This window comes from Typopeltis vanoorti, chromosome 18 (assembly GCF_054136105.1).
Source record: "Typopeltis vanoorti isolate ZY-2024b chromosome 18, IOZ_Tvanoo_1.0, whole genome shotgun sequence".
Lineage (NCBI taxonomy): Eukaryota > Metazoa > Arthropoda > Arachnida > Uropygi > Thelyphonidae > Typopeltis > Typopeltis vanoorti.
Genome location: NC_143566.1, coordinates 86831634 through 86850968, shown reverse-complemented (window position 1 = coordinate 86850968; position 19335 = coordinate 86831634). Strand labels below are relative to the sequence as shown.

Here is a 19335-nt window from a genome sequence, read left to right as displayed (position 1 = left end):
AAAGACTATATATATACATATAATAATAGTCTTTTTACTGATATATATATACAGGGTGTTCGGGATAAATTTGACATATTTATAATTAATTATATTTTTCCGTAAGTTACATGTATTAACACACACTTCTCTTCATTTAAAAGTTTGGACCCTTCTTCATTCACATACAAGATGTCAGAAAGGATGGATAGCTGGAACCCACCTGAATCATGGAAGAGAATAACTTGTATCATGATGATTCGTGCCCGCCATCAAAATAAGGATATTACGACTGCTGCCCAATGCTCCCTGAATACAGTAAAAACAATCAGGCATGAACTAGAGACTTGCAATGGTGACTACGAGGATGTAGCAAGAAGAACGATCCCTAGCAGACGATCTGATTGCGTTCGTACAGCAGAATTCCTCGCAAATCTGCAGGAACAGGTGTTGAAGAACCCTGGCATTGGAATTCGGGCTTTGTTCGTGGAGTTGCTAACTGTAGTCAAGCCCTGGATAACAAGGGTAGCCAATGGTAGGCCGTATGTATGGCAGCAGGATTCGGCCCCTTGCCACACCTCTGGGAAAAGTCAAAAATGGTTGTCTGAAAATTTCTACGACTTCACCAGTCCAAATGTTTGGCCTCCAAACTCCCCAGACCTTAACCCCATGGATTATTTTGTATGGGGCGCAGTTGAAAAAGACACCAATCGCACTTCCAGTAATACAAAAGCCCAGTTAATGGATAAAATTAAAACAGTTTTTGCGGCCCTTCCAAGGGAGACTGTAGCATCAGCTTGTTCGAGGTTCCGAAGCAGAATTGAAGCTGTGATCGATGCTAATGGTGGTTATTTTGAGTAAATCTTGTTGATAGTATTGTAATTAACTCTGCCTGTAATGTTTTTTTGTCAATTCATTAAATTTAATAGATACAAAGAAGATTTTCTTTTTCCTTACGAAACTGTCAAATTTATCCCGAACACCCTGTATATATATATCAGTAAATCACTGATATATATATATCAGTGATTCTTCCTTTAAAAATCAAGTACAATTCAAAGGACAATAAAATATTCATGGTCATCAGTTAGGCAATGTTTGCGGTTAAAAACCTCGAATGAAGTTTTAAGATTGATGGTAAACGTTTATTAAGCTCCCATGAACTTTGGTGTGAGTTGAATCGGTACTGAACTACTTAAAATATACGATCACCAAGATGTCTATGATATTCTCCTTTTCTTAGGTCTTTTGATTAAGAAAAGTGGGATTGTACGCAGAACTACTGAACATTGCTGGAGATGGGTTGTTTTCGAAATTATGGAAGAATAACTGAGGATATAAGATGCGTGTGGTCTTCTTACTGGTTTGCCTGTTTCTCCAGGGATGAACCCCCCCCCCCGTGGTTTGGAAGAAAAAGCTTCCAATCTCAGTATCCGACTGACTAAATCAACTTGACTTGAAAAACCCTTTAAAAGTTCATCGCATTTTGGATGAGATTCGAATTAACGATTTTTCAATCAAAGGACATCATCGTTCGTTGCTGGAGTTAGTACTTAACTTAAATCCGTTCTCCCCCTCCCTTTCAAAGAGAAATAATTTTCATTTGTTTTTCTTACTTCATTAGAATTTCAGATAGCACATATCGAAATCAAATTCTTTTCTTTTCAATACCTTTAACAAGTACAATTTTAGAATAAAATTGTATTTTTTGAAGATAAAATAAAAAATCGACCAAAGATAGGAAAATAGTAAACAATAAGATAGAAAAAAAAAGGAAACTCCGCACTCAATGGACGTCCAAAACAACAAGCAGTTTAATGATAAACGACACTAGTTTTAACCCATCTTTTGTCTCTGCAATTCCAACGCAACACAACGTATCTTTGCTGCGATTCTTTCTTGACCGATGATTTCATATATACAGATAATAATATAAACTTATATACTCGTAATATAGACTTATAATATAAATACATAATAATACAGACTTTTATATACTCGTAATATACAGAAGGCTGCTCAGAATGTAACATAACGTCACTTTAGATGGGTTTTGATTTGATAAACTCGGGAGGTTATTTCTTTAGTCTGAGATTTATATTATGGAAAAGGGAAGTACGTGTCCACGATGGTTCAGAGGACCACTTCCAACTCATCATGCAACTATTCTGATCATGGGTACCCCATGTCAGATGATGCTGAGCAAATTTATAATTTCGAACTTCGTTTGGGTTTCATTATTGGAATCTAAAGAGCTTAGAAGAGACTACGAGGAAACCGAGTGGATATCTTCAACTGCTTCTTCTTCTTTTCCACTTCTGTCAATCCTGCAAAATGTTGAAGCACTTTTTTTTTTTAATAGAACAATCCCTTTCATTAGTGAAAAGTATTCTTTGAAACTCTTCCATTGAACCAAGTTCCATTCAAGCCATGTAGATGTTTTCGGAGGTCTTGCAAGAATATACCATAGATGTTTGTTTTCATTGCCCTAACTGGGCAATGAAAACAATCTCCCACTTTTATTTATTTATTTATTTTTGGAGGCGTCGAAGTGACTTGAAAAACTTCCGTGTTTGGTCTTTCAAGAAGGGGATCTGCATCTGAACTCACCCGCGATACTTAAATATATGATAGACTTTGTAACCATTCGTGGATAAAACAAACACCAATCACCAACTTTTTCTCTAATGGGGAGAATATAATTCTGTAACCTTTAATATTTTATGATATCAATATTCTATTCTTGTTTTTTATCCCATTCAATTTAACAATAGCCTCAAGCTTTTGATGTACAAACAGATCGACTTCAGCTCTAATTAACTCGGCATTCAAAGAGATGGTTTTGTTTCTCAGGATTGGAAGCACCTTTCACCTGACTAATTGTTTATCTTCTACCTATGAAATTCTGCTTTCATGACTGGAAAGATGCGCCCAAAGCATTAAAGATTTAAAATCGATCAGTTCCCCCCCCCCCGTGGGATTCTTTTAGCGATCTTTTATGTGCATTGTTCGGAGTTCCACCATCCACTCTTTTGGAAACGTGCTAGTATTATATTGCAGAAGTACTTCACGAAAATATTCATTGGAAAAGATTTTTCCCACAATATTTCCAACAAATTACACTCAGTACTGGTAAAATATAAATGTTAACAATTTCCTTCTTGGTCGGACTCAATGGCAGAGCAAGAGTGTTCAGGTCCTTGAAGAAAACAAACTTCCATTCCGATCCTTTGTTCAAAAATATACAGAATAAGATATATTCATGGTACTCGTGGTCATTTACCCCTCACACACACACACACACACACACACCCTTTCTTTCTTCTCCCATCTAAGGACATTCACTAACATCAGTTAGCATGACAGAATATTCGCATCTGCAGCCTTGTTGGTTGGAGAGCGGATACGCTAACCATTCGACCAACTTGGCCAGCAACTTAAACCTTTAGTAACTTACACGTTTAGTTTATTTGTAGTAACACAGCATCAATAAACATCCACATGAAAGAAGTCAAAAAGCAGTGGTTGCTGATCCATGAATTATGTTCATAATGTTTATTTATTTATTATGGGACTCCTACTCATGAAGGCTTGCAAAGTTGTTGCACCAATTTAGAGTTTTTTTTTTTCTTCAAAAATTAGGCGTACAAAATGCTTTTCTCGATCTTTTGACATCAAATAGGTTTAAAAAGACTGACATGGGTTCGAAAGCCGATAAGAATAATTTTTCTTAAGGCAGAAAAATAACTTGAATGATTTTAAGCATACTGTGTTCTATTATCAAAGAATACTACTGATTTGTTGCAGTTGCTGGTTATACAAAATAAATGAACGGTATTTAGTATGGTTGAGAAAAGAATTTAAAACACACGCACTGAAACAATAGTAGGCTTCGTGCATTGCGTCGGAAGTGAACACAGAGGGCGCAACTGCGTTTTGGAATTTAGTTCAACGAAATGTACCAACAAATATGAACCATGGGATTTTTTTAAAAAACCTGTGTTAAAACACCCACAAAAATGTCGCGAAATTTTTTCATTGAGTCCTCAAGAGTTAAATCTATCAAAGCTGAATAGAAAGAAAATGATAAAAAGAAAATAGCCAAAATAATGAGTCGATAAGTTAAGTCGTTTTTCCTTCTGGAATTTTAGATCGTCTTCTTTCTTCCCTTTGCCACAAATCATCACATAAAATAGCAATTTAGATCATTTGTTAGCCTTCGTAGCTCAGTTGGTTTAGAGGAGCCTTTTGGTGGGAAAGACACGAGTTTGAATCCCGTCTATGATGTGAGGAAATTTTATCAGGTGTTCAGTTAAATGGTGCGATTCCTGTCTCGTACGGAGGTGGAGAGTTTTTCTCCCTGAAACTCCGGTTTTTAGTGCCGTAAAAAAGGCAAACAAGTCGGGAAAACACACGCAATATACAAGAGCAGAAGACACTTCGGGAATAATGAGTAACCAACCTATTCCGTAAGATTTGGTTTCGAATATGAGCACATTTAAGCGTGGATCACGCCTAACCGTAAATCAGAAAGATTTCACTGATTTCTATTCTTATTCGCGACCTTCAACAACGTGGAATAGAAGTATGATAGAATGACTTAAAACCAGTCCAGATGAGGAAAATAAAAGCTAAACTAGTCTCTTTCAACTCGAGCCTCCGGTTTATCGTCTTCATCAATTATACTGCTTGGAAAAAAAAGTCAAACGGACACTATAGTGCGAGGAACAAATAGCCCTAGAGTTCACCTTAATAAGAGGTAGCGAAAGGTGTATTTTACACAAGAGTACAATAGCGATCAATGGGAATTTTGGACCATTTTTCTTGTAGGCATGTAATGAGGTGTCCTGGAGTGTTGTGGAGCAAACGTCCCTTGACCTCCCCCGACGCTCCGATTCACAGATGCTCACTAGAGTTGAAATCAGGGCTCCGTGGAGGCCAGTCAAATGTGGTGATATCATGCCCAGAAATCACGCAGTTCCGTAGAAACTCTACAAAGTAGGTAGGATTGAATTGTCCATAATGTTCAGATACATTTCGGAGTTCAATGTTCGTGGCACCACAAATAGTTCCGAAGCGAAACCAGGAAAAACAGGACCATACCATCACATCGCCACCTCCTAATTTCAGAGTTGGGTTTACGCACTCTGGTAAGGGACGTTCACCGGGCATCCGCCACAAGCATGCATCTACTTAGTAGAGGGTAGTAGAGGGGGTAGTATGATTCGCAGCTCCGTTCGTAGCTCCACACAGCTTTCCAAGCGTCCACGTCCCACTGTATACAAGCTCTTTGCACCACTGAAGACGACGCTGCATGTTGCTCGGGTATAGTAGGGATTGCGTATCGCCGTCCTACCATGAAAACCTATGTTGTGAGCCTCGGTCTAAATGTTTATGCAGATTCCTGTTCCAGTCAATGCACGGAACTTCACATTCAACCACGTATAGGCCAACGAATGGCAGTTTTTACATATTATCCTTCTGGCACCCTACGGACACGTTTGGTGAGTGTGGTGGGTCGCCCACTGAGGGAAGCACTTGAAGTTGTTGACTCGTTGCAATTTCATCTCAGTGTGGTGTCGTTGACTGTTGATCTGGGAGGCCCAAATTTGTCAACAATTTGATAAATTGACAGACCCTCAACATGGCATCCTATCAGAACTCTTTTAAACTCCGTCAGTTCCCTCCTCACAGTCATTTCACCCGAAGACTTGGGAACTAGAAATTCCTCCAATTTACATGGAATAACTCTTTACATGGCACGATGCATCCTACCTGGGTGTCCGTTGACTTCTTTCCAAGCAGTGTATATGGCATTACTTCAAATATATGAAATTCTTACTCTTTGCTGTTAATCTTCAAATTTTGTACGGTCAAACCACATGATGAGTTCTAAGCGGGTGATGATTACGTAATAGTATGACTTGATTTCATTATATATGACATATAGACTCTCTCACTCAAATACCACTCTTTGCCTTCTCGTGATGGAACCTGTTATCACAAACGAGGCTCTCGTGACCGAGTATCGGTGGTATAATCGAAACAACTACACGAGAGTAAATGTTTATGTATAAAATGCATGTCTGGATGTTGAGATAGTAGCCCTACCGCCAGAATAGAAATTCTGTGGATTAACAACACGCAAGTCTCTAAAAATTTAAATTCAACTTTAAATATTATTTTCAAGTCGGATAAGTGCAGAAATCGGACGGACACATTGGAAATTTAGGAGACAAATTGGCCAATGGAATCTTATCCTTATTTTTTATCAGTGGCTTTAACAGGCCTTTTAAGCGCCCATAATCTTAAAAGCATGCTTGGATTTCGTAACCGAAATCCAAAAGAGTATAAGATGGTCATCTCTATGCCTCTAAGTATTCGTGACTGTAATCAACGTGCGTTCATGGCGTTTGTCTGCTTGCGGAATGAAAAACCCCAGATAAGCTGGTGGGAAAAAAACCTACTGTCCACGCCCAAGACCGGCTAACTTGGCTATGGCTGAGGAAGATCCTTCAGCTCCTGACGTTATCGACGGGAATCGAACCTAGGACACTCCTTCCCCAGGCATATGGTTGCGAAGCGCAAAGCCACTAGGCGAACCGCACGGACATAACTAAGAGAGGAGTAGTTACACATTCCCACTAGGTAGAATAAATTTTCCTAGTGGGAATGTGTTTCTTTATTCAGGGATGTCTAATATAACTGATATACATCAATATGGAGTTGGATTCTTCAGTTGGATTTATTTAGTCAAGCAATGATTGAGTGGGAACCAAATTTAGAACGAATAATAACAGTAAATCTTAAAACTAAATTTGGAAGGCTAAGAGTTGTTCAGTGCTGTGTCCCAATTGAGAGTGAATCCTTTGAAGAAAAAGAAAAGTTTTACAGTCTCCTTGATAAGACTCTGATGAGGACACATGGTAACAAGAGCATACTTCTCATAGTTGACTTCAACGCTAAAGTTGGTACAAATAATGAGGGACTGAAGAACCTAATGGATAAGCATGGTTTGGAAGAGAGAAATGTAAATGGTGAACTGCTGGGGGATCTGTGTGGCAAATGTAACGAAGCAATAGCATTGATTCACCCACATATAAATTATCAAAATATCTAGCATCCTCCTTAAAAGGTCTAGTAGGAAAGTCTTCCTTCTACATTCAAAATTCAACGGACTTTGTTTCTAAAATTAAGGATATGAAGCTCAAGAATTCCGGTATTTTGACGAGCTTTGATGTTGTAACACTTTTTCCAAACGTTCCAACGCAAGATGTTCTCAACATTTTAAAAAACAAGATCTCTAAAAAGGTTTTTGCTCTTCTCTCACACTGTATTAATTCAGGATATTTCAAGTTTGAAGAGAAAATTTATAAACAGAATAAAGGACTAGCTATGGGCAGCCCCCTGTCTCCAATACTGGCCAATATTTTCTTCGAGGACTTGGAGGAAAAAGCCATCTCTAAAGCAACATTGAAACCTAGAACATGGCTCCGCTATGTGGACGATATATTCCTTATTTGGGAGCATGGTGTAAATAATGTTTACATCTTTCTAAATCATTTAAACCCTGTTCTTCAACCTGTGGTCCGCCAAAAATTTTCTTCCAATTATGTAGCGGACCACAGGTTGAAGAGGTTGAAGAAGGTTAAAAGGTTTTGCTTGTTTGACTTTTTTTGTCTCCTTTCGTAAAATTTGAAACCTTACAAAATGGAGACAAAAAAAGTCAAACAGCAAAACCTTTTAATCTTCTTTAGTAGAGGCAAGGACAATATTCAGGAGAAAAGTAGTGATGGTACCAAAAGTATGCCAAGTACTAGTCCTTCAAGTTTAGAAGAAACAAAGAAAAAGAAATATGTTGATACTTCGGAATGTGCAATACAAACCAACGTGTACGGACGGCGCTGCGAGCATGACTGGACTTCGCTCAGGAGTAGTTGCGAAAATAAACGAAATCACACACCCAGAAGTTTTGTCCACTCACTGTATGATCCACCTGGAGAACTCTTCCAAATCTAAGGTCAGTTCTAAGCCACCCAAATCAAGCTCATAACCACCTTCAGTTCTCCGGTGGATATAAAATAATATGTGATTGTGGGAGGCTATACTATGGCCAGACTGAGAAGTCAAATGTATAGCACTGACTATAACGACAATTTAAACTTAAATTCAGTTTACAAGTCTGTTATTATGATGGTGCAGTGTTTTTATGTTTTTTTTTTCATTTGCTTTAAGTGTTGCCACACCTGAAGAAGTCATTTTTGACGAAACATGTCATTAAATTAACTCGTTGTTTGTTTTCTCGGTTTCAATCAGTCAAAACTCATTAAATTAACTCGTTGTTTGTTTTCTCGGTTTCAATCAGTCAAAACACACACACACACACACACACACACACACACACACACACACACACACACACACACACACACACACACACACACACACACACACACACACACACACACACACACACACACACACACACACACACACACACACACACACACACACACACACACACACACACACAACCATCCAACATCCACTTTCCAACATAAAAAACACACAGAACAGCAAAACCACTACAATCATTCAGGTTGAAACAATACGATACCTTGGAATTTACCTCGATGCAGCTATGAACTGGAATAGCCATATAAAACCTCTACACAACAAACTCTGAACAATAAGTGGCAAACTCTACAGATTAAAAGACATAGTTCCCATACGCCTAAAAACACTAATATACAAAGCACTATGCCAAAATATACTAAGATACGCTATCACAACGTATGCTTTCTGTGCACCCTACAAACTAAATAGATTAATGTCGCTACAGTACAAAATGACAAAACTGATCTTTTGGGAACAAAGAGAAAATCACGACCTTATAAACATTGCAATGGCAGAACACAAAATACTGACAGCAAAACATTTATGTCACTATGCAGCTTTGCTAAAACATTATTTCGATGCCAACTACAGGACAGTCAGAAATACATACCGTATAAGAAGACCTCAGACTTATATCACATATAAGTACAATAATCAGTACGGAAAGGCCACGCGAAACTTCTACATCCCAGATATGCTAAATAAACTACCTTTCGAATACAGGAACCTTACTACAATAGCCTGAAAAGAGCTCTACGGACATACTATGAACAAGGAACACGCACCCTACACACTTAACTGACTGATTTTCCCTTTCAGTCGTTTCTGACCTTAGGTGACTTTTGTAGACATTGCCCACAAAGTATTCCTGGTGAGATTTTTAGAGGATAATTCACCATTGCTGTCCCTAACTCCCTCCCCTCATTTTATTCGGGGCTCAGGACCGTAATATATGGGTGGGACTTTATCTGGTCTCTTTCGACTAAGAGACCAGATAAAGGTTCCTCACATCACTGACGGGAATCGAACCCAGGAATCGAACGTATTCATGACTGTAATCCATGAGTGTTCACGGGGCCAGTTCTGAGGGAAAGATCCGAGTTTCCGGGTGAAAAAATCCCCTACCTGTATACGAGACCGGCTAACTCACCTTTAGTCGAAAGAGACAATATAAAGGTTCCTCATGTCATGGAGGAGAATCGAACCCATGTCTTTCCGACGAAAGGGCTTTGTCTATACTGACTGAGCTACGGAGGCTCACACACCTTACAAACTTAATGAGATACAACACATTAATTCAGGCTTTCCAGTTCAGTGACGGGTCAAGATGTTCCAAATTATCGTGTGTGTGTGTGTGTGTGCATCCCTTAGGATGAATTTCTCATTTAAAATTCATTTTGTGAATGAATTTTTCATCTTACGCCTGTAGGGGGTATCAGACCTTATTGAACATCAGCCCACTTCCAACACAGCAATCAAACTAACTCTATGTGCAACGAAAAACTCAAAAACTCTATGTGCAACGAAAGATATTAGACAGAACCATATGTTCTGTGTAATACAACTTATTCTATGACTTACAGACCAGTTTTGGAGTTTTAGAATTAGCACTAGATGTGATGCAGGATCAAAGGATCAAAGCCAAATAACTGGGAGGAAACCTCCACATTGCCCTTCAGGAATGCAGAGACTGCGACTTCTAACCTAATGTTCAATCCTAACCTTCATATGGTGCACAAACAGTAGGTATCTACTGGGTACTAACCGAATGAGGAGGGGCTACAATTTGGGGCTTAGCTGCCCAAATTGTCATCTCTACTGGCTTAGACCACAAGTGCATATGACGGAACAACACGATAAGATTTCATGTTGGGGCGTTGCCCTTTTAATCACCCCCCCCCCCCACAACTGCATTCGTCTGGGAACCAGGGCAAACAGAGAAAAAGTCAACTCTGAAACGAGCTCCAACTCAATATCTAGAAGAAGAATAACCCGTGAGAAGAACTTAAGATAATAACCATCAATATAAGAAGTATTAATGGAAAAGAAATCAAACTTGCGGTAGAATTGGAAAATTATCACGTTGACATAACTTCCATTACTGAGACAAAGAAGACAGAAACAGGCGAGCTCTTACTAAATAATAAGTATAGTATAGAGCAAATAATGATCAAGGAAAAGAAGAAGGAGTAGAGATAGCATTCAACATCACACATGGAGATAAATTTATTGATTGAAAGGCGGTTTCAAGTAGAATTATGTGGGCAAACTTCAACATGGGGACAATAAAACTTATTTGTGCCTATGGTCCCACAGAAGGTTCTTCCAAGGAAGAAGTGGAGGAACTTTTTATGTCATTAGAACAGGCAGCTGACGTAAAGAAAATGAAAAAAAAAAATGTAATCCTGGTTGCAGATCTAAATTGGAGATTAGGAAATAAATCACACAATGCATATAGGAACATTTTGGGAAAATTTGGAGAAAAGGACTAAGCTTATAATGATAGTATTTGCTGGATTTCCACTAGTCATTACTAACACCATGTTCCAACATAAAGATGTCCACAAATTCACGTGGACAGAAGACAAGAAATAAGAAAAATCTCATTGACTACGCTATTGTTGATAGTGATATATTTACAAGATTTAAGATACAAGATTTAAGATACAAGAGAATTTGAAATTGGAAGTGACCATTCTCAGTGTTAAGCAGGATAAAAATGGATATTACATTGAAAAGAACAGCATGTAAGGACGTTTTAAAAATAATTAAAGTTGAGCAGCTTTTACAGTAAAGCGTAGACTCGACTATACAAACATTACTGAAGAAAATTTGAAGCTGTTCGAATACAAGACCCAAAACCTGGGAGTCTCAGTGGCAAACTCTGAAGAAGATATTGGTTGATTTAGCTAGGGGATAGAGTTGTCTGTAACAACCCCATAGTGGACACGAAAAGTTAAAGAAGCAGTTTTGGAAAAGAAGAAAGCATACCAAAAGTTCCCAGCAGATACTCTAAAAGAATACAGAGGAAAAATGTAAGAGAGCTAAGCTATGTGTAAAAGTAGCTAAACAAAAGTCATAAGAAGACTTTGGTAACAGTATGGAAAATAAATATCAGGAAGGTAGCAAAATGTTCTGGAGGCTATTGAAGAAGCTTAGAAATGGAGGAAAGAGTACTGTAAAAAGGAATCAAAGATGATAAAGGTGACATGAAAGCTGAAGATAAGGATATCTTAGATGGCTGGAGTAATTACTTTGAAAGACTGCTAAACGAAACAAGCAGTGAGAGAACTGTAGTAGAAAATTTTCAAGAAAGTTGCAAACATGAGTACATATCAATACTTGAGGTAGAAAAAGTGGGGAAAAACTTGAAATGTGGAAAGGCAGCTGCAGTAGCTGATATTGGACCAGATATGCTTAAATATGGAGTTTTGCAGTGGTTACCTGCATAATTCAGAGAGCCTGATCAGAAGGTCGAATTCCCAATGATTGGAGAAGATCGCTCATAGAGCTCCCCCATCTATAAAAAAAAGGAAATAAAGTTGAATGTGAGAATTACAGAAGAATTTCGCTACTGAGTGTTTCAGGTAAGATTTATATACAAGCATAGTTGAAAAGAGGCCGAGAAAATTTGTGGAAGAGAAACTGAGAGAATAACAAGCCTAATTTTCTTGGTTCTTGGCTGAAAAATTAAATAAACTTTAATTTTTTAACAGCAAACCGGCTAGAAGAACAATTGCAGTATACAGACATAGGATGCCCTGGGAATAAGGATTAACCGTGTTGTTCTGTCGGATCTAGTTTGGAATGGTTGCATGGTTCTATACGTAAGAATAAAACGGAACAGAAGGATCCGACATATTTATTTATTTTATTTTTTTTTCGAGAAAACAAACGAACAAACAAAAAACAGGGGATCCTCTTATTTTAAGATATTCTAAATGAAATAATTCATCCATGGAAATATCCTTGCTGTTGACAATCACGCGATGGGTATGACACGTCAAAAGTTTGGATTTTTCTGGTCAGCGACTCGGAAATAAGTAAACAGCCAAAGTATTTTCGACGCCGGGGAAAAACAAGTAAAAAAAAAAAAAAGATAGCGCCATATGATGACGCCTAGTTAAGCGACGAATGATCTCCTGGTTGCGAGAAAAAAACAACAATGATGATATCACATGACGAGGGGAGGTTCCGCATATCTGTTTGGACTTTGATCTCGCATACCTGTGGAGAACGAAGCTAGTCAACGTTCGATAGTCGACATGGATGTGAATGAAGAATGGACGACCGTAGAAGATGATGAAGCGAAATCAGAGAAAGAAGAAGAAGAAGAGGAAGAAGAAGAACAAAGTAAGTGATTGATTATTGCTGGGATATTAAAACAGTCGCTTAAGTTTCCATTCCCGAAGACTATAAGGCGAGTGTATTGTGTTCGTTAATTGTGTGTGTGTGTGTGTGGACTGTTTGTCTGTTTTCCGCGATGAAAAGTCTGAGTTTAGGGAATAATTTTCGGCAACAATCTGTTTTTGAACCACTTATAGAGGAAAAGTGTTAAAAATCAAATTTTGTTCATCGCAGGTCTTTTAATTGAGACTTCCCCAGGCATTTCACTCCTTCCTGCATCATAAAGTCGTTTAGGTGTCTGCTAAAAGACAGACCGACCGTGGGCTTCTGACTCCAAGGACATTGTAACAGAGAACTTTCCGCTTTCACCACCTGGGTCTGGCGATAACAGATAACCCTTCGCGTTTCTGTCATTCCATATTATTACCGTGACTAACGACCACCCCCAGCGTCCACAGTTCGCCGTTATCTGCAAGCAACTTCATTTCGTGCGTCAAGTCCTGCAGTTATAAACCACCCACCTGACAGGGAAATTCATGATGCGCGAATTCCTTTCGCACTACGACATCTGTGCATCCAGACATCGTATGGGGTGGCCTTCGTTGTAGGACGCGGTGATGGATGCTCCCCATGTTTCCTCCAGTTCCTATTAATTGATGGAGGGAAACAAAACCAAAACTTACGTTTGCTGTGAAAATTCTGAAATTGAACTAACTGTACTGCCCCGATAACAAAGTCCTTGTTTTATTATTATTATCATAGCGGTTTCTCTTTGGACAAATGTCGAAAAGATTGCGCTTATCTGCCTCTCCTTATCAGTAACAAGAATGCAAACATGTTCAGATATCTCTAACTTCCATCACTTAAAAAATCACTTAAAATTTTGCGTGGTAGCGCTTGTTGAAAATAGCAGGACTAAAACAGAAAGAGAACAGTGAGATAGTCGTTTGCAAAATTGTCAAAAGACTTATTAGCATTTAGTTTGGGTTCACATTTATTATAAATGCTTGTAATGTTTATCTTTTTTAGGAGTGCTTTAGCGAGCTATTAGAATGTTTAACCCAACCCACACGCATCGTGTTCCTTAGTAAAGTTGTTTGGATAATGTAAGGAATGGCGTTGGTTTTAATGAGGATTTGATGTTTTAATCATAGAAATGAGTGACAAATGTGTGGAAGATACAATCAATCAATCAATATCGGGATTTGGGGACAGAAAGGAAGACGAGTTCTCGAAGAGTTTAATGATGACAAGAGATCTGAACATCGCAGCAATGAAAATTCGTTTTCGTCTGAGAGTTATGATTATTGTGGTCACTAATTTGTTCCTTCCACAACATTCTTTATTTACTTACGAGCAGGAAGTTGGACAATAAGAAACAGAAAACTATAGACGAAAAGAAAAACCGACTTTTCATATTGTACTCAAGCTTATAATGTGCCTGAAGATTCCAATGCTTGCTTCAGCCATTACTGTAAGATAATGCCGTACTTAAAGATGAAGAAATTTCTGTTCCAAGGAATGATTTGAAATTGTCCACAAATCTCATCTGATTGAAGATAGAATTAAATTGACCTGTTAAGGATTAAATTTATCTAAACAACCAAGTTTTTTGGCCTGACTCTTCAACAACAGGGGAAGTTATTAATAGAAACAAAAAGATCTCTTTTTATAAATGGAAACGAAATCCTGGCTTCGCATTTTGAGACAACAAATGTGTTACTACTTTGTTGGGCTTTGTTACTGCCTTAACGTAGGTGGTCTTATAAAAATTAAAAAAAAAAGTTTAATATTAAAAGGGCGTGTACGTTAGAAGGGATTAAAAGCACATTCTATGGGATTGCTACTGGCGTGTAAAAGGCTGCTAGCAATTCTAAGAGGCTTAATCGAAACCGATAGAATGGAGGATGCTAGTTTGGCGGAGCAGTGTCCATGGCAGCGCCTGTTGAAAAATGGCAGGACTAAAACAGAAAGAGAACACCAGTGAGATAGTAGTTGATGCGAGTCAGTGAGAGAGGGATCATCTGTTAGAGGAATCGAACTCTCACCAAACAACATCAAGAATTTTTAGAGAAGATTTTGGTGCACCATTCCAAACACGTGAACATCTTAAGGATATGAGGAATTGGAATTTGTACTTTGAAATTAGTATGGATGGCGGATGAAATGTGACATCTTGAGGAGAAAAGGATGGCTTTATTTATTTATTTATTTTTTTTTTTACAGGCAGAGGAATTTGCCGGAAGAATTTTGTCATCAGCAAAACTATCGGTAGTGTATTGGATACATGAAGAAGTTCATTATAAACACGTTAAGAATATTTTAATGTCTGCCAAATATTTGAGTCTGAAACTAACAGACTATCATCAGTGGCTTGATAGGAACAGTTTTTAACAAGGTGGAATATTAACAATTGATCATTCAAAAGTAGAACGAGACGCGTGATGTTACATTGCTAAGCATTAAAGAAAGGTAAATTTCATCAGAGTGATGAATAAATTATAGATATTAATTATTAGTAATTATCATTATTATTATTAGTAATAGTAATAGAGCATCCGGTTTGTCCAAAGTACGACAGATTGCAGTTAGAAGGAACTTGATACACACCAGGCAGAGACAAGGTTGAGCGTTTATCTTTAGAAGAGGGGAAATAGTGGATATTTTGTTAATAGGGATATAAGTGACTGTTAAATCGTATTTCTTCAGAATTCTTGAAATTGGTTCTGAAATCCCGGAAATATATGGAATTGGAACTCGATTGGATTGTAAGAATCGAACAGATGTGTAGTTTTTTCGGAGAAGCCATTTAATTTGTGTATATCAAGTTCCTTGTAACTGCAATCTGTCGTACTTTGGACAAACCGGACGCTATATAGAAAAAATAATACATGACAGTCATACATTCTTCACAACAAATCCGATAAGTCTGGATTCAACGCCCTAACTTGAATCGAAATGACTGGTTATCCTTGTCAAAAATATGCGACAGTTTAATCCGGATAACCCACTCATTTATTCCCCCTTTTAATTGAGACCTTTAATTCTTACATTAGTCTAATGTTAGCTTGAATTGAATTTATAAATTAAGATTGTTGTATGAAATTGTGAATTAATACCTATAATTTATTCATCACTGATGAAATTTACCTCTCTTTAACGCTTAGCAACGTAACATCACGTGGCTCGTTCTACTTTTGATTGATCAATTGTTGGTATTCCACTTTGTCAAAACTGTTTCTATCAAGCCACTGAGGATAGTTTGTTAGTTTCAGACTGAAATATTTGGCAAACATTAAAATATTCTTGTGTTAACGTGTTTATAATTCTTAATTTAATGTCACAAGTGTCTCTTAATAAGAGAATTGCATTGATGAAGTTCCTTAGAGAGGAATTCATCCGCTATGATATGCAGCAATCAGTCAAAGAGCGAAAGCTTGCTTGGTCCAAAAAAAAGGTAATTCAGTGAACAAATCTCCATGCTGAATACGATCAAATGCTCTGGAAATGTCACGAGCAATATCGTGTGTTTCTCCAAACCTTTTCGTGGTAAGTGCAGGCTGAGATCTGCTGTGGATAGTAAGCAACATCCACTGCTCGGCTTGTGCGTTATTATAGGCTCACACTCGAACCTCTCGTAAGTCAAACTCATCAACTCCACTTTCTGTAAATTTCTCAATTTTAGTACCCGAGAACCTGACGTGCTAAATGTTTCACTATATAACTGCTTGTTCGAACATTTCAGCTCAATTTTAAAGTACAATGTTTATAACATAATCATTTTTTTCCCTTTTTATTTCATGGAGGCAGTTAGTTGGCCTTTGAGAGACACCTACAGTATATGTTTGAATTCAATCATGCTTACTTGCTTTTGCAGAGATGTGATGAGGTGTATTGGATTCGAGCAAGTTCGTTCTAGAACGTGGACGCGATGAATCTGGGAGTGATGAATCTGGTAGACAAAGAGGTAATCATTTTACTGTACAAGGCGGTGATCAAGCCATAAATGGATTTCTGTATGATTTATATGATAATTATAATCTCAAAGAAAGGAGATCTCATGAGATGTGAAACTTGGAGAGGAAATAGTCTGTCGGTAACTGCAATTTTTCTGGTAAAATATTGATAAATAGGATTATAAAGAAGCAGAGAAGTTATTAAGGCATGAACAAGCTGGTTTTCGAATAGATGGGACATCAAAATTGTGATAACAGTTTTGATGCATAAATGTGCATAACAGTTTTACTTAACCGAACCTGTAATCCCATTTCACATTAGAAGATCTAGATTACGCTGATGACACACTTTGCTATCATCAAAATCAAAACAAACATCTCAAATGCTCAAGTTAAGAATTTCACATACTTGAGCGAAAATGAAAGAGGAAATGACGGATGCGATGTAAAGATTGGCTAAAGCGAATATTGTGCTTTTAGAAAATTAAATAATACATGAAATGTGTCATTATTATAATAAAACCAAAATAATGATCTTCAATGGCGATGTTAAGGCAGTATTATTATTATGTGGATAAGAGACATGGAAGCTAACCAAAAAATAGGAAGCGAAATAAAAGAGTTTTTAAACGAAATATCTGTGTCAAATATTAAAAAGTATTTTGTCCCCAACGTATAAGAAATGATGACTCATATAAGCTGACTGCGCAAAACAAACAAAAAAAAAAGCATCACCGAGGAAATAAAAAGACATAGATGGAATATTGAGAATGGACAACAGAGATTCCTAGAGTGGCTTGGTATTTGGAAGAAACGGAACTCGTCTTTATGTCCTACGAGGCGCTATTTTTATTTTTTTATTATTTTTTTCATTTTCCTACAATTTTATGGTGATTACGCAGTTATTGTAAGCATCTCCATCGTGTGTTTATAAAAAGTGTTGTATTTATTATTATTATTATTATTGTTATTATTATTATTGTGTTTTATTCATAATAAATGTAAACACTACAATAAAATAATGAAAACTACGTTATCGATGAAAATGTAACTGACGTTATTAATATACAATGTTTACAACACATTACTTGTCAAATAATTCGTATATAATAACAAGGGCGGCTCGTGCAATAGGCACTGCGGAACTGCAGCACCCACCCCCAATTTTTCTCGATATATAAATATATTTATTAATTTATTTATATTTGCTTGCAATATTTAATTTTTATCATCAACAATCCCATACAATTCTCTTATTTTTCATAAAAAATAATAAAAACATCTTGTAGCACTTAGGAGGGCGAAGGACGCTAGCAGCACTGTGTTTACCACAGTGTCATATTACTACGCGCGCAAGCATATGCACGTCATAGTGAGATGCGAGCTATTAGCGTAATGGGGCACTGTCTGTCGCGTAGTTCCACTGTTGTTTATATGCAGTTTGCGCCAGTAGTAGTGTTCGTAGTGCTTATCGTGTTTACTCAGTCTCTTTAAATATTTCGACATCACAATTAAAGACATTTGTTATAGTTTTTATTTTAGAACATTATTGGGGTTATCATAATGGATTTTATTTTTAAGTAATTTCGAATTATACCAAACTGTATAATTTTATTGATAATAAACAATATTTTTCATGTTTAATTTTTATTTTTTATTTTTACCATAATTTTGATATTTTATCCAAACACGTATACACTGTACTTACAGTGTGTACATATTCGAAAGTTGCAACGCCTCCACGATTTCAAGCCACGAGTCGCCACTGTATAATAATAAACTATATATGTCTCTTAACCACCTCTCACCCCAACTTTTTTTCTCAAAATGGAGATATCCACGTGGAAAGTTTTAGTTCTAACACTCTCTGTATGTCAGCATGCTGGAATGTTAAAAATAAAGCGATTAATGTGTCAAATTATGGCGAATGGGTTAAGCAGAACAGATTAGCAAGCGCTCTTTGTGATAAGAACAGGATGCTACAGCGAATAGGTAGAACGTAATGCTAAAGGTTAAGTGTTGGCTGCTCTTTCCTCAAGCTACTTCAATGATTTTCTATCTGCTAAATCTTTTAACATTTCTAAGTTGCTTTTTTTTGTTAACCCTTGTGTCTTTTTATAACGACGATTCCGCTTCTTCTTTACGTGTGACACTGGAATTGGGGAGATGGGATAAGCATTTCGAAAAGGCACCAAATAATAATAAAAAAAAGTGCCAATGGATATTGTCTTTAACAAAGTTTATAAAAAAAAAAGAATAAGAAAAGCGTTTTTTTCTGAATACAACCAGATGATGTTTACATTTCTTTATTTTAATAACAAGTTGTCAATGTTTTCACTTAGGAGTTTCATTTTTGTCTTCCGGCCTAAAAAATAAATATTTTCTGCTATATTTGAAAAGAAATACTCTTGATTATGATTAAAATTACTCCATTTCCAAAGAATATCGAAAATATTGAACCTGTGCAACCGTCTGAAAATCGCCCCTGACTATTTCTTTTTTGCTACTAGCCAAACAAAAGACTGTTATAGGTTCGTTCGAGTAATTTAATAGAATTAAATAAACTAATTTAATCACAATCAGCGAGAGAGAGAGAGAGAAAGAGAGAGAGAGAGAGAGAGAGAGAGAGAGAGATCCTTTTCCAACCAGTTATTTG

At 37.1% G+C, this 19335-nt stretch overlaps 1 protein-coding gene across 2 annotated transcripts in view; it reads left to right on the top strand.

The window, feature by feature from the left end:
• The first annotated feature begins 12624 nt into the window (after positions 1–12624).
• LOC150096897 (type 2 phosphatidylinositol 4,5-bisphosphate 4-phosphatase-like) overlaps positions 12625–19335 on the top strand; it is a 46908-nt gene continuing 40197 nt past the window's right edge. For both annotated transcript variants that reach the window (XM_090408443.1, XM_090408442.1), the window contains exon 1: positions 12625–12729. In XM_090408443.1, the coding sequence (XP_090264569.1) occupies positions 12642–12729 (88 nt within the window). In that variant the 5' untranslated portion in view covers positions 12625–12641. The remainder of the gene's footprint in view (positions 12730–19335) is intronic.